The sequence below is a fragment of the Eurypyga helias genome, unplaced genomic scaffold, assembly GCF_000690775.1.
Source record: "Eurypyga helias isolate BGI_N326 unplaced genomic scaffold, ASM69077v1 scaffold18994, whole genome shotgun sequence".
NCBI classification, from domain to species: domain Eukaryota; kingdom Metazoa; phylum Chordata; class Aves; order Eurypygiformes; family Eurypygidae; genus Eurypyga; species Eurypyga helias.
Window position 1 is genome coordinate 18,982 of NW_010248415.1, and position 15,729 is coordinate 34,710.

At 37.1% G+C, this 15,729-nt stretch overlaps 1 protein-coding gene across 1 annotated transcript in view; it reads left to right on the forward strand.

Moving 5' to 3' along the window:
* Positions 1–14,656, forward strand: part of TXNRD2 (thioredoxin reductase 2) — a 33,616-nt gene extending 18,960 nt beyond the window's left edge. Inside the window, exons 12-17 of the mRNA XM_010151047.1 lie at positions 2,911–3,047; positions 8,397–8,492; positions 8,721–8,813; positions 10,146–10,217; positions 12,056–12,153; positions 14,533–14,656. Coding sequence (XP_010149349.1) covers positions 2,911–3,047; positions 8,397–8,492; positions 8,721–8,813; positions 10,146–10,217; positions 12,056–12,153; positions 14,533–14,656 — 620 coding nt within the window. The remainder of the gene's footprint in view (positions 1–2,910; positions 3,048–8,396; positions 8,493–8,720; positions 8,814–10,145; positions 10,218–12,055; positions 12,154–14,532) is intronic.
* Positions 14,657–15,729: the final 1,073 nt, after the last annotated feature.

Below are 15,729 nucleotides of genomic sequence, written 5' to 3' on the forward strand. Positions count from 1 at the left end.
GCTTTAGTCTCCACTGTTGAAGGTCCTGCACCTGAAGGTCCAGCCTTTGCCTTACTATGTGGGCAAGTGATTACCAGAGCCCCTCAGCAGATGATGGGACAGAAATGCCACATCACAACATAACCAGCCTAGCACATATCTGAGATGGGTGATGTAACCAGTCTCTTGTCCCTCTCTGTAGCTAAGCTGGCTGGCAGCCCCTTAGGAAGCCATAAACTTATTGTTAGATTTTTCAAAAACAGATCAAAAAGCTGTTTTTTCTTTTGAAGTTAAAAGCAAATGGGACAGGCCCTCAAAGAAGGGGTCTGTGTGGTTTTCACAGCTATGTGGTTACTATGTGGATCTATTAAAGATGAGATTATGTTGTGATATTAAAGTGCAGGAAGGTAAAAAAGGTAACTTTTTTGTAGGGGTCAGATTTAAATTGGCACGTTTCTTCTGGATGTATGGCATAATATCTCGCTGTTTTGAATAAAAGCTAAATCTAGTCTTTTGTCTTACAGAATCATACACTCCTTGTTCTGTGGCTGTTTCAGGGCAGTGGACATCTTCAAACTAAAAGCACATGTACTGGCAATAGGGGGAGGAGGTGGGGGGCCATCTCTGTGAGTGCCTGGGAGGATTTGGTGTAGTTTTGTATTGCGCTCTGAATCTTAGAAACAAGCTGTAAACTCATGCTTTCTTGAAGCTAGAAATGTAAAAAACTCAGGAGTTATGGGTATGAACAAATGTCCTTCTGTTCCAATACTACTGAGAAATTGTGAGAACCAATTCTATAATACAAGTAACTGAATGTTGGGAAATATCTTAATGTCGTGACTTTGGCATTAAAAGTTACCAAGACACATTGGATAATCATGAAACTAAGCTACTGAATTTGAGGTGAAGCAAGATCAATAAGTAGTTCTGACTTATGGATGTGAGACAGCATGGGGCTAAAGGCCAATAAAGCGTCAGTTCAGGTTTTAAATGTTTTGGTTTTGCTTTCAAAAATAATATTTAGGCAGTTAAGTTGAGAGAGAAATTTCACTGTGTGAGTAGCAACACATTTTTTATAACTCTTCGCTATTAATACCAAGCTGTACACATGTTAAAATAGACTGGAATTGAAAGGTTAAGTGTTATGCTGCAGATCTGATAAACTCAGCTGTTGTTGTCACAGCTCTTTAAATGACTCTATTGACAGTTTTTCTTTTTTTTTCCTCTTTCAGTGCCTGCCATTGCGTGCTAAGCTTTCTCTTGGCTCTGCCTGGCAGGAAAAAGGGGAAACTAGAAAACCCCATTAGTTGTCCATTTGCAGAATATCCAGGCTTTACTCTCAATACACAAAGAAATACAACGGTAGGAAGTTGTTTCACATCCGAGCCAAGATAAGGTCCTGGAGGTTTATTATTTTTGTTGCCTGATAGCATCAGGACTGGGGAGCAGGGGGCAGAGAAGGAACAGCAGATCAACATCCCATGGGGACAACAGAAGGGAAGACAGACAGATAGCCAAGTGCCGACAGCTTCAGTCAGTACTCCCAGAGGAAGTGTTGGTTTCACCAGATGAAATTAATACACAGAAGTCTTTACAGAGGCATTCAGATGTGACATTGTTTGGGGGGCCTGGCTATATGGCAGATGTATAAAGCAGTGAATCATATGTTTACATATAATTAGGTCTGTATTGACAAGCCAGGTTTTCCTTTTGTTTAATAATTTCCTACATTAACATCAAAGAGCTTGTTTTTATAATGAAAAAACATTTCCCTTTTTGTTTTGCTTTGCTATAGCTCTGTATTAACATCAAACACAGTCATGACTCACGCAAGGGAGACCTATATAAGTAGATGTCAGTATATCCATATTCATTGATAGCCTCTAAAAATTGATGCAGTATTATAAAATTTCCTTCATTTGGATATATTCAGGTAATCTTTTCTATGTGATCCTGTGTGTCCCTACAAATTCTGGGTGTAATTTCACTATGTTTATTAACTTTCAAATACATTTGAAAAATTGGGTGGGATTTAGGATTCCCATTCCTGGGTCAGGAATTGCTTTGTTAGATACTGTATAGCAAGCTCAGTGTAATGTTATAAAGACTTCAGTGGTCTAAGTGGTAAAACTATGCAGAAAATGCTACAAAAATACTTTTTAAAATATGATCTAATTTAAAATTGTTGAAAAAGGAAGCTGTAATAAAATCTAGGCTTGGTAGAATTTGCCTTTTTTTTAATCCATTTAAAATAGTGTTTCTAAACTCAAGGAATAGTGTTTCTAAACTACACAGAAATAACTCATATACAGAGTTTGAGCTAGATCAGCATTAAGGACTTGAGAACAAAGTTGGTAATTTTTTCATCCATGGTGAGGGAACTAAAAAAGCTTTAAGATAAGTGTATCTTGTGGCTAACAAGAAAAAGAGGACTTCAGGAATGTTTAATGTTTAATGTTGAACAGCATTATTAATAATTTTTATCCACAAATGTGCAGAACAGGCTCTTTGTTAGTATTGAGTGCCACTTAGTTCATGTTTATTGGAAATATTCAGTGTAGAAGTTGCTTAGTTATTATATGTATATTCGTGCTATATTAGTAACCTGACTTTAGAATGTGCAGTTAATAGTAAACCATGTGGGGTTTGCACTTTTTGCAGTGGATGTTGTCCTGCCCTTTTTTAAAGGGTAACTTTCTCTGAAATAGTATGAACAAAGGCAGCAGTAATAGAGCTTCGTTCACAAAGAAATTCATATCCATACTTTCCACCCATGCATTTTTTTCAGTATGAGATAATTTTTGTCATGTTTCTACTTGGACTATCAAATAGCACAGAGTTCTTGGAAACCTACAGCGGAGAATGCCAGCTTTTTAGATTAACACTGCTGAAATTTTCCAATAGTTTTTACTTTATTTTTTTTTCCTTAAGGCCGAGCCCCTGCCACTGAAACTCTCAATTTGGAGACCATTGGAGTGAAAATGAATTCTGAAACTGGAAAGATCATTGTTGATGCCAGCGAAGCTACTTCTGTTCCTCACATTTATGCAGTTGGAGACATAACAGAGGTACTGAGTCTACATAAACTGTTTTACAATAACAGGAAGCCAACTTTGTTCCTGACTAATAACTAGTCCCCAGATGTCGTCATGCTCTAGCATGTATCTTAGTGTTTTGCTCTTTTTCATTTTGCAGAGCTGTAGTGTTTATGCCAGCCACCTGGGTCAGTAATTTCCTTCACATGGAGCTTGTGAAGTATCTCAGAATTAGATATTATTACTGATGTTTATCAGAGAATGCACCATTGGTCAGAGGCTAATAATAATGTCTTTATCACTTCAGTTATCTTTCTAATAATGTTTTTATCACTTCAGACATATAACTTCATACTGCCTGTGAATGCTGGGTGAAAGCAGTTCCTACCTTCTGTGCGGAATATACTTACTGGGAATGACCGTGACAAGTTCTGTAGTTCCATTTTTAGTATTTTGGGGTGTATTGGAGACTAGTCACAAGACTAGTCTGCTCCCTGACAGAAAATGCTTCTGACAAAAGTATTTTCCCCTAGAATAAGAAAAAGTAATTGCTGCAAATACTAAATGCATTTGACTTCTGTTCATGATTTGTGAATGATAATGCCAAGTAAACATGAGGGGTGGTTGTTAGTGTTTTTTAAGGAGAGGACTTAATTACTTAAGCAAAATAATTTACTTATTATAGATGCAAAAACAGAGTTCTGTGGCCTTAATCTAGTGCTGTTGATAGTCTACAGTTACCTATGACAAAAATGTCTCCTGATAAAAGTGCACTGAAATACTTTCAACCCCTCAATTTTCAGCTTACAGAAATGCTCAGAGCATCCGCTCTAAGTCGGGCATCTTCAAATACTTTGTCTTCATAAAAAATAATGTTTGTCAGGATTCTGAACTGTACAGTTACAGGAGGATGTTTTTATCAGCTGCCTACTGTTCCTGAAAAATTTGGGCAATATGGGGAATATAGAGACTGGGCATTGCAAGATACAGAATTCTCTCACCTGTTGTTGAACTTTGTGGAACGGAGCACATGCCTTCCTAACAAGATTATTGTTGATATTGTGAAGGCATCTATTCTAAAAGTCTGGTAAATCTAAATACTGTAGCAATATCAAAATGCCATATATGATATAATTTGAGAGACCTGTAACTTATTCTGCCATGTTTAAAGTCCATTAAAGGTGTCGCAAATTTATAAACCCTACAGGTGTTCTGAATTTTTGAAGAGATGTCGCAGGTTACATGATGTCTTGGGAATAACCCTGCAAATTTCTGACTGGACTCTGGAGCTGCCAGAGACACTTAAATCTCATAAATATGCTGCCCACTCCTGACGTCTTCCCCTCTATGCAGACATGTGTTTCTTCCTGTCTGTCTCCATATTCATGCGAATGACTTACCACTGACTTGCCATTTCCTTTTAAACTGTGTTAAAACTCCTTCCCGCCCAGCTATTTCTCCTCTTTCCCCTTACTCTCCTCAGCTTCTTTGTCCTGTCCAGTCACTCAGAGCTTTGGGATTATGTACAGTTCTTCTTTCTTCTCACTTCACATACAGGTTCCCTCTATACTTGTCACTTCTTGCTCTGGGATGTTTCCTGAAGTCCTCTTTCTGCTCACATTAACCTCTTACACCTGATTGTCCCTGATATCTACCTTGGTTGGGCCTCCTTGCTTTCCAAACTTTGTTTTTAATTTAATCCAAGAAGCAATTGTTAGAGGCAGTGCTGGCAGGGCCTTAGATTGTGTTGCTGATTTTGCTGCCAATCTGCAATGTTATTTTGGGCAAGTAATTTCCTTTTGGGTGATTTTTGTCTTCTGCCCTTTGAGAATTTAGTTAAGTAAGAAATATAAAGTTGGAGGCAGGATGCCCTCCTTGTTCCTACTCTGGATTTAAAAAATCAAGTCTTCATTTATTTGTCATTTTCATTTTGCTGTTAAAACTTGGATTTCCTTTTCCTGCCTTTGTCCTTATTAGTGCAGATTTTGGAACCTGAGTTGTTTAATAGGTGCTTCTAAATGCAAGTGTTAAACTCAGCCACACAGTTTTATACTGTGTCCAGTGTACAACTGGGGTAAAACTGAAGAATTCAATCAGTGCTCTGTAGAAACGTTCTCTTGAGCTTTTATCTGCATATGGGCTCAACACAGGGAATGAAAGAAATCGTATAGTACTCATGCATTTATAGAATTTAAAGATAGAAGGAATTATTACCATTATCTTATCTGACTCCAGTACAATGTGAGCCATGTAGTTCCACTTGCTAAGCAATAAAGTTTATTTTATTAGAATACGTAAATTAATTTTGGGTTTTTTTAAGCAGAATTAATTTAGATAATACATTTCATTGGCATGAGAACCATCAGTAACAGAAAGTTCTGTGGTGGTGCACATCTCAAAGAATACACATAGAAGAATCTAGTGCACCCTGACAAGAACCACAGAGCTGTAGAGCTTGGTGTGTGATACTTTCTGGGTGAGACCTACCAAGACTGGGCAAGAAAGGGAATCTTGTTTCCTGTGAATGGGCATCAGTGATCCCTAATATTGCTTCTAAGATTTTTTTTTTTTTTTCTCCAGTGTTTCTACTCAGGATTTCTCTTTGCTCTGCTCGCTCCCTGTGAGAGTCTCTTTGCTACCATAAAGTGCTATTTTCTCATGCCTTTGCAAGTAGTTTTCAAACCCTTCTCCTCCCTCCTTTACCATGCAGCACTGAATAGAGACTAAATTGCTACCAAACACCAAGAACTACTTTTCTTGTTTCAATTCCGTGCCCTGGCTGGAAGGAGAGTGAGAGAGGGGAAAGGCGAGTTTCCTGATATGCTCAGAATGACTGTTTTCATTTGGGAGTCATACCCAGCTGGCACAAATGGGAAACTATGTGTGCACGGGTGTCCTGTTGCACCCTTGTATGGCAAATGGAATCCTAATGTTATCCAAGCTGTTCATTTGGAGAAAAGGAGAAAAAAAGCTTTCCAGAGGTCAGTCAGTTTGTCTACCCTCAAAAGAAGTTTTTCAACCTTTGGCAAAATATTATTTTCAACTGACAGGTGAAATTGCATTTAGGCATTTTCATCTTCTGTAGTCAGGATGAGGAAGATCAAACTGGAATTTTACTTTGAATTTATTTTAGTGCTGTTTTAAACTCTCTGTGTTAAAATTCTTTCTCCAATAGTATTCTTGTTGAAAAGCATGGCACACATATAAAGAAGTTCTCTCAGAAGGAGGTTTCTCATACAGTCATGCCACTAGACATCTGTCATATTTCAAAGGGTGTTATAACAAAGATGTGTAGAGAAGGTGGAATGTACAGTATGTTGGTTCGAATAGAAATAAGACCAAAAAGAGTTGTGCTAGAACAAATACACATTACTTCAAAGCTTTTTAAACTCTCTTAGGAGCCATCTCGTTTAAATGTATAATACATTGGAGGATTCTTATGAACAAATCATATCTATAATAATCAGCAGACTAGTTCTACACATGACTGCAAAGTGAATGTTCATTTCAAATATTTACCAAGGAAGGTCTTTAAGTCATTGTTTATGAGAAATTGGGCTTTATCTGCATGGATGTTTTAGTAATTAGTTGGGTTTTATGGAATGCATGGCAGTGCTTTCACAATTTTATCTCTCGTTCCAATCTTCTATTCATTTCTGGAATGCCAAAACAACATCTGTATTTCCTGCTACAGAAATGATTGGCAGTCATGTTTCAGGCAAAGTGTATAAGAAAAAACAAATGGCAAATTTCATTTGGTAAATGACATTCACAGACTTGAAAGTCAAAATGCTGGATTCAAAAAACATGACTTGATGTATCTTTGGGAGAAAAAAGGGATAGACTTGCAATTTTGTCATTTGTCCTGAGCTGTGGGAAAAAACAGGTTAGTCTTCATTAACAATTAGAATTGTACTTTCTGTTATCAGGTTAGACATAGTGTTTCAGTTTGTTTTTTTGTGATGTAAGTCTTGTCTTAACTGGTTATCAGTACAGATAAAAGCATAAATGCATATTAATATGTAGATAATTGATATGATTGATATGGTATGTATACTGAAGTAAATGGTAGCTAATACCATGTACGGAATCTATCTAGCAACATACAGAAAAGATAAGCTGGGAAGGAGGAATAGTTTCCAGTAAATGATAAAAAACTTAAGGATGGGGGGGGAAAAAAAAAGGAAAGGTTTGAAAAACCTGAATATATGTAGTTTGGGATCCTTATTTTATTTTCTGCTGAAGACTGTTTTTGAGGGCTTTTTGAGTGACTGCCTCCAAGTGGGGCTTTGCCAGGAGTGTGACAAGTGTAGTGTCTATGTAGGACCTGTATGAATCAAAACTTCAAAACATCACACATTTTATCAAGCATTCCATGTTGTCCCACAGAGGTGTTTTTCAGTTACAGCTTTCTTTGGTCTCCGCATCATTCCTTCTAGATTTGTGACCTCTTTCCTCATCTCAGACAAGCATCTTGATGATATGTCTTGGATGAATTCTGAAATAATGTTTTTTACTAGATTCATGAAGTTTCTTAGATCTTGTTAACTTATGTTTACTGCTCTTCTTTGGACTTCACGAAGTTCCTTTGAAAATGCCTTACTTCAATTTTCCAAAACCTCCAGCTTCCTTAAAAATAGCATTGGAGCTCTGATGATATCGTGCTGGTACTAAAAATTAGGGTTCTGGCACATTGCATAGTCGTGTTTGGATATAAAAAGTAGCCAGGACTCATGGCTTGAACTGGAGCATGTCCTGGTCATATCCTGCTATCATTCCATTTCTCACTTGCAGGAAGTTAGTATTTGCCAATAGCAATCCTCTTCAAGCCTCTGTCTAATACCAGAGCCTGAGACTAGGACCTACTCAACCTATAGTCTGCAGTGCTAGAAAAATCCACTTCTCTGATCCAGGACCAACATAGGAAGTCAGTAATAGTGCCTACAAATAGCTGGTTTGTGCCTGTTTTCTGTAAAAATGTGACAGACACCTTTTTTAAAAGGTCTGAAGTTATAAAATTGTTGCTTTGTATTAGGCTTTTCCTGCTTTAAAAGACCATCTGAAAAAATTCTTGATGACTTACTATGGAAAGGGGGAACTGAATGGTTAACGTGAATATCCTCTGCCTTTCAAGAGGTGATATGATAAGTTAAAAGATTTTGACACATTCGTGGCATTTGTTCTCCACCATTAAGACAGATATTAAACTCGGAGACTTAAAAGCATGTTTGGAGAGAAATTATTACTGCCCTTTCTATTTGGAGTTCTGACTACTAGGCTGGAATTCCAAAGATTTGGCCTTCCACTGACCATTGTCCCAGGAGAAAACCTTGGATGCTACTTCTCTCTTAGTTAAAACAAAGCTTTGTGCTGTCTTCTTAGGGCCGTCCTGAGTTAACACCCACAGCAATAGCTGCTGGAAAACTGCTGGCTCGGCGTCTTTTTGGCCAATCTTCAGAACTGATGGACTATGACAATGTGAGTTGTTATTTCTTTTATCAATAATAAAACCAAAACTTATGCTTTCTTTTTCTTAAGAATTTTTAAAGGAATTGCATTTTGTCATCTGAAATCCAGCTTTAAGCATAGCCAATGTAAGTGTGTGGCAGAGCTACGCTTCTCAGTCATGCAAAAGTCTCCCCTGTATCTGCTGTGTAGCTACTTCATATGGTCCAGCAGTAACACCTTCTGTTTCCTTGCAAGCAGGTACCTACTACAGTTTTCACTCCCTTGGAATACGGTTCTGTTGGATTGTCAGAAGAAGCAGCTATGCAACGTTATGGATCAGACAATATTGAGGTATGAAAACATTTTTGATTGTATAGTTGGTGTCAGAGTTGCACTATAAAAAGAAGTTTCACTGTTGTATCAGGCAAAATTTTTGGTCCCCAAAACACTATGTTTGAAGTTAGGGAGTTGGTGTCTTCAGAAAAGCTCAGGACTTTATAAGTATTGCACCAGGTCACAATGCAAACTGTGACCTAGCAAGCTCAAAATTATTGATAGGGTGTAGCAGCTTTAAACTAGGTGCCATTTCATTAAGTCATAATTGTGCAGCATCATTAAACAATGGTTATTTTAATTGTCAGAATAGCCAGTTGGGTTTTTTTAGTCTAAATTTTTGGGATGTCCTCAGAAATAGTCACACCAAGTTCTAAGTGTCTTTGTGGCTAAAATATCTTGATAGAATGTGCCTGGGCATGACACAGTGAGGAAGAAATCCGTTATGGCATAAAATCACACCCAGCCCTCTGATAGGAGGAATGAGATTAAGGTCCTCATGATGAAGCAACTCACAATCACTATATAATAAGAAAAAATTTGAACAACTCACTCTTGAAAGATATGTTGTGTTACCTTTATTCACTCATTGGAAAGACTGTCAGCATGTGACTGGGTAAGCTGTGGAAATACAAAACGCCAGATTTACTTCACATCCAGTCAGTTATTAGTTTTGTCTTTTATGATTCAGAAATACAGTTGATACTTCAGAAATCTGTCCCAGAATTCTTATCAGGGTTTCTGGTTGCTAGTGCCATCTAGAATGATATAAATTACTGTAAAACAGTTGTTCACCTCTGATTAAGGCAGGTAATTGATGTTGTGTGTGTCATAAGATGCTGATGTTATGTATCTATCAGGGAGCAAGTTCAGCGGATAGATTTAGCTTGGAGCCCTAGGCACAATCATTAATGAAAAAATAAGCATTTACTATTCAGACTGCAAAAATTACAGTTTGGCTTGTCTGGTGCTATACATTGTTATAGATATGGAAAGCTTCTTGGATTTAATTATTTACATTAAACAAGGTATTAAACTTTTGGGAGAAGCTTAAAGGGACAAACCTAACATTTTTAGTTTGGGACACTGGTTTGTGTAACGTCATTATTTGTGATTTTTTTTTTTTTTTTTTTTAGTTTTGTCTTTAATCTAATGGTTCTAAGGTAAAGGTTTGTTTTGAACTCTTACTGTGCTTTCCTTACATTTCCTTAAAATAATTAACATGTTATAAACAAATAATTTATTTCTACAACATTGTAAATCTGTCGTAATGGTAGTCATTATAATACTAAATAGCATTTTTTGACGTAATAGTACTCTAACACAAAATGTTACTGTCTTCCCTACCAGGTATACCATGCATATTATAAACCTTTAGAGTTTACAGTGGCTGAAAGAGATGCAACTCAATGCTATATAAAAGTAAGTCTTGTGAGCTTTTAACTTGCTTTTAACTTAAAACAAGAGATAGGGTACAACCAGCTTGAAGGAGGACTGTTTGGAAAAAAACCCTATCAAGACAGATGAGAGATTTTCTTGGTGACAGCCTGTTTCTCTAGTGTAGCTTTAAATGTTTAATATTCATTACATATCCCATTGCATCTTGAAATTGCTTTACAGGTATTAGCATTTTTCAGAGCTGACATTCTGCTGATTGATACCATCTTTGAACTGCTCTTAAGGTCCTGAGAAATATTGCAAATTCTTAGAGATTCATCTCTGCTTCCCTCAGCAAAGTTCTTAATTAGTTATATGTAATATTCGAGTTGCCATCACTTGGGGAAAGTATGCTACCTTCAGAAAAATTAAGCATAAAGCTTACAAAACTAGACTAACTGTTCAGTGTTACTCATGAAAACAAAAACCTCCTGCTTTAGACCAAAGTGTTGGACTTGAAATGCATCTTCTCCTAGATCAGTCCAGTTGCTTCAGTGTTGAAAAGGCTTTTGATGTACTTGCCCATAGTAGAGAATCTGAGACAATATGAATTGTACTGTTTGCAGAATATATCATAGTTTTCTTTTTCTTTCTTTTTTCCTCAGTATCAGGGAACAATCTTTCTGGAATAATGTAGTAACTTCTGTAGGCCCATCACAAATTATTATGTTGTTGTGTTATGTAAGGACTCTCCATTGTCAGTAGTTGTAACCAGTTTTTCGAACTATATTTTGCCACATCTGATTAGTGTGCGTGCCTTGGTAGTTTGTCTTACCTGTCCCAAAGTATCAGTGGAACTAAGGTGATGCTACTTCTTTTTAGTTCTTTCCTTTAAATTATGTCAATGAATGTAAATATTTGAGGGTGAAGTAGTAATAGTATAATCGTTGTTGGATGATACTGAATATAGTCCTTATTACACTCCCAGAACACATGAAGAAACATTAAACTTGAGAGTTTCAAACTCTATTGCAAGAGGTTTTTTTCTTTAAAACTCCTACATATTTAAAGTACCATGTCAGGATAGCTGCTGTTCCTGGGGTTCCTAATGAAAGACTCCAAGCCTTTACTGAATAACAGAACCTATTAGATTACTGATGATTTAATGTTTGTTGGAAGGACACAGGGAAAGACTGATTTTCTTTTCATAATTTTAAAGATGGTGTCCTTAAAGGAACTAAAAAGTTTTCATTAAGTTCTCTAATAAAAGTTAGGTGTGCAGTGACACAGGCCCTACCAGATACTTACTAACTCCCCTTCATCTTCGGCTGCTTCCAAGGCTTGACTCCTTTTTAGGTTACGTGGCTGGTGTGGTAAATGTATATCACTAAATATGCTGCTGTGTTTACTGACTGAATCACAAAGGCACAAAATATCCTACAGTTGGTAGTGTCATCTTTGGAAATACAGCTGCTGAGCAGCTGAGAATAACTGCAGGGGCTAAGAATTGCTGAGAATTGCTAAGGTGGGCATTTAGTGTCAAAACAACACTAGTCCGGTTACTAAACTACATAAGGTATTTTGAGGATTTCATACAAATGACAAACAAGAAGGTACTCAATTTACCACAAATTGTCGTTGTCAGTAATGCCCTGAAGTCTGAAAGAAATACATTAATAAAGCTTTGATTCAGGAAAACGCTTAAGGAGAAGCATAAAACCTATTGAAGTCAGGAAGACTTAAGCAAGGGCGTAAGTTCTTGGCACACCGGGAATAAACAGCTGAGCTAGGATCTTGGGGCACTTCAGTTTCATTTAATTCAACTTCATGCCTTATCTTTAAATGTTCTAAGCAAAGATCTGTATGTAATGTATTGTTTTCAGATGGTATGCTTACGAGAGAGAGAGCAACGAATACTTGGCCTTCATTTCATTGGACCAAATGCAGGCGAAGTTATTCAAGGATTTGCTCTTGGAATCAAGTAAGTACAAAAGAATGTCTCTAGCTTCTAAAGCCTGCTTTTTAAGTTATTGTAAGATTATAAAAGATAGCTGCCTAGTTTTGGCAACACTATAAAGAATCCATGCTTTTTGTTACTTTTATGTAGTATTGCACATATTTTCGCTAAAAATACTGCAGTTCTTCATTAAGATGTACTGGATTTAGTTACTGTACCACTGCATATGGTTAAGGAACCACCGAGGAAAATATATTGTTGGCTTGATATAGTTAAAGCAAAAAATAAACTTGTGCATTACCTTCCCTAATGTTAGTTTTCTCAGTGTAGCTTCTTTTGCATTCTATGCACAAATGACCATATGGTTTTGCAAGTCACTTCTTTAAAAGGATATCTGTGCTTTTCATAAGAACCTTTCTTTACACCTGCCAAGCAGTTCCTTTCCTAATCTCATCTTTAAATGTGCGCAGCCATTGCTCTTCAAAAGCTCAGCAAGAACTTGTATGAATTTTTGTATTTCTGGGGTGTAAGATAACCATAATATGATAAGGTAAGGAATAAACCTCTTTAGGGCAATGGGAAGAGGGAGATACTTTTGTCTGGAGCTATCTGATATCTGGGTGTTGGAACTAGATGATCTTTAAGGTCCCTTCCAACCCAAACCATTCTGTGACTCTGTGATAACTGCAATAACAAAGTTACCTAGGTAGGTGAACCTTTGTGGTCTGTTCACGTTTAAGAGTTTGCTCAAACACTCTTAGAGAAGATCTCCCTTTGAAGGAGTAAGGAATGGTTCTGGGTCCTCTCTGATTAAATGGAGAATTTCTGCTATGCAGCTTGTGTGCTACAATTATTTATTATTTGGTTTTTTTTTCATTTCCCTTCTTAATGCTGATTCACATCTTCAGAAATGTTGATTCATATATTTACTAAGTTATAGTTTTTAACTCCTCTTTGAAGAAAGTAGCCTAGGACACAAAAAATCACCCCAAGTCGTGGTGTTAGTTCATTTTCCTAAATATCATCACCATTTTATTGCCATTTTAGTCTCACAGTTGTGAGTGACTAGCATAAATGAAAAGCAGAAAGGATTAAGAAGGAGGGACTGCAAGTATCAGGTGAGGAATATCTTGGAAATCACTGATTGCAGTGTACCCTCAGTACACGTTTTCAACATGTGTTTGTAGTCAATTAATTGCCAGTGGTATAGATTTTAGAACTACGTTTTTTTAGGATGTCATTGTTTTGAAGTTCTATCCAAAATAACCATTGAAAAGGAAGAACATGAAACTGGAGTGCTTTTCTGCCTTGCCCGAGGGAAATGAAAACTTTATCCACAGTAAGAGGTTTTCAGCAGGTCAGATTCCTGTATTGGTTTCTATTGTATTTCACAAATCCAGAGCTTTCAATGTGGAACACCCACTCTAAGAGCTGCTGGTCTCCTTTGTCAAATATTAGGTTCTTACTTCAGCCTCTCCAAAGGATGATTTTCCATCTTCCCTCCCCACTTAGTGCTCCAGTAACATCTGTGCTCAGTAATGATTTTTTGCTTGTCATTGCTTTTTTGGATATAGGTGGGGACACCAGAACACATCTATGGCTCTCTTCCCTGTATTTTGTAGAGGGAGAATGCATTATTCCATAGAGACCTTAAAACAGTTCTTAAATTTAGGGCCATTTCAGCTATTTTTACAGCATGATCTGCCAGGAATAGCCGCTCAAAGGAAAGTCATCAAGTCTAAGAATGTTATTGGACAAGTAAAGGAATTAAGCAAGTGAAATTTTAACTCAAGGGGTTTTGGTGGCTTTTTGTCTTGATTTTTTTTTTTCGAATGAGAAGCTTTTTCATCATGTTTATAACACTGATAATTTCAGCGTAAGCACTGGACTTTCTCTAAGATAATCAAAGAATATTCTGGTACTAATTGCTTCAAAAGATTCTGTCCAGCAGTCCTAATTAAGAATTTCTTCCTCTGAGTGTATGTGTTTTTTCCATCTGGAGTCAGAGTTAGTGAAACACACATGTATGTACAAGAAAAGGAAGGCTGCAGTTTTGTCATATGTTTTTGCCATAGGCTCAGTTGTGACTTGGGGTAAATTGCTTAACTCTCTCTGTCTCAGCTCTTATGACAATTCTTCCCTACCCAACAGTGTTGTGAAGCTGGGCGTTTAAATGTTGTTGTGTAAGTGCGTGAGAAATAGTAGGCAGCATTGTTTGAAGAATAAATGCAACTCTTCTACCTGATGAAATGAACAATAGCAGAGTTACTTTGATGTTTTAGGACCTTCTAGCTGTTTTAGGAGAATAGTGTTTGACATTGTGGGTTTGTTTTTTTGTTTTGTGGTTCTTTTTGTTGGTTTGTTTGTGTGTGTTTGTTTGTGTTTGTTGGGGTTTTTTTGTAGATGTGGTGCTACGTATCCTCAACTAATGAAGACAATAGGCATTCACCCTACCTGTGCTGAAGAAATTACCAAGCTGCACATTACAAAGCGTTCTGGTTTGGATGCAACAGTCACAGGTTGCTGAGGTTAAATACCATCCCTGGAAAGAAGGAAAAAAAGTACAAAATGTATTTGTAAAGAAAAGGGGCACTTAGTCATGAAACAGCTTTAATGGTTCAAGTTCCAGGAATCTGTCTCATTCTCCCTGTAGACAGCTTTTTCTCACAGGCAGCCAAAGAATTCGCTCTCGCACCATCACAGTTCTAAAACCAATGCAGTCCTGCTGTAACAAATCCCTTTCAAAGTGCTTATAATTTTTCCTTGCTACGAGCAAGTTTCCTATGTGTAAATATAACCGAAGCCAGTGACACCTGAGGCCATCTACAAATTAAACAGTTGTGATTTGAGCTTCTCTGTTGGCATGAGTGACTTGCAACAGAAGAGTCTCATGTAATGTTCATACAGATGCTGGGAATCAGACAGGGTCTCCCTTAGTATTTTGGTGATGATGCTTTCTCCTAAGTACTTGAATAGTTCACTGCCAATCTTGAACACTGAGACTCTGTACCTCATCAGTAGAAACAAGTTCCCAGAGTGTGTAACAACTTACAAGCAGTCATCTTTGGGTTTTTTCTTTAAAATGTAGTACGTACAGGAATATCATAGAAAATCACCTATCATTGGAGCTGTGCTGCTACTGGATGAATCCCAATGGATTAATTCAGTGGCAACCTGGTCATAACACTATGGTGATGGCTGAGGATGAATGTGCTCAGAGCTACTAAGGAGACTTGAATTTTATGGTGACTTCTCTGCCTACTCTTGAAATTTCCAATTCAGTTAAATTGACACATCTAACAAATTACTGCTTAAACACCACATGTTAAGCAATGCTGACAAGTAGAATCAAAACCACTAATAATCCAACTCATGCAGCTTTTTCTGTTTTATAGAATGTGGAAATCTGGCTGACAGTGATTTATTTTGTTGGTATATTTTTAAGATTTTCTCACGGATGAGGTGGATATTATATTTGAATGAATTTAGATCTGGCTTTAATAAACCATGTTACTGAAGGGAACTGTATTAAACTGATCCATGAAAGAAATGGTCCTGCTCAGAACAAAGATAGAAAATAATTATCTGTAAACTTTTTTT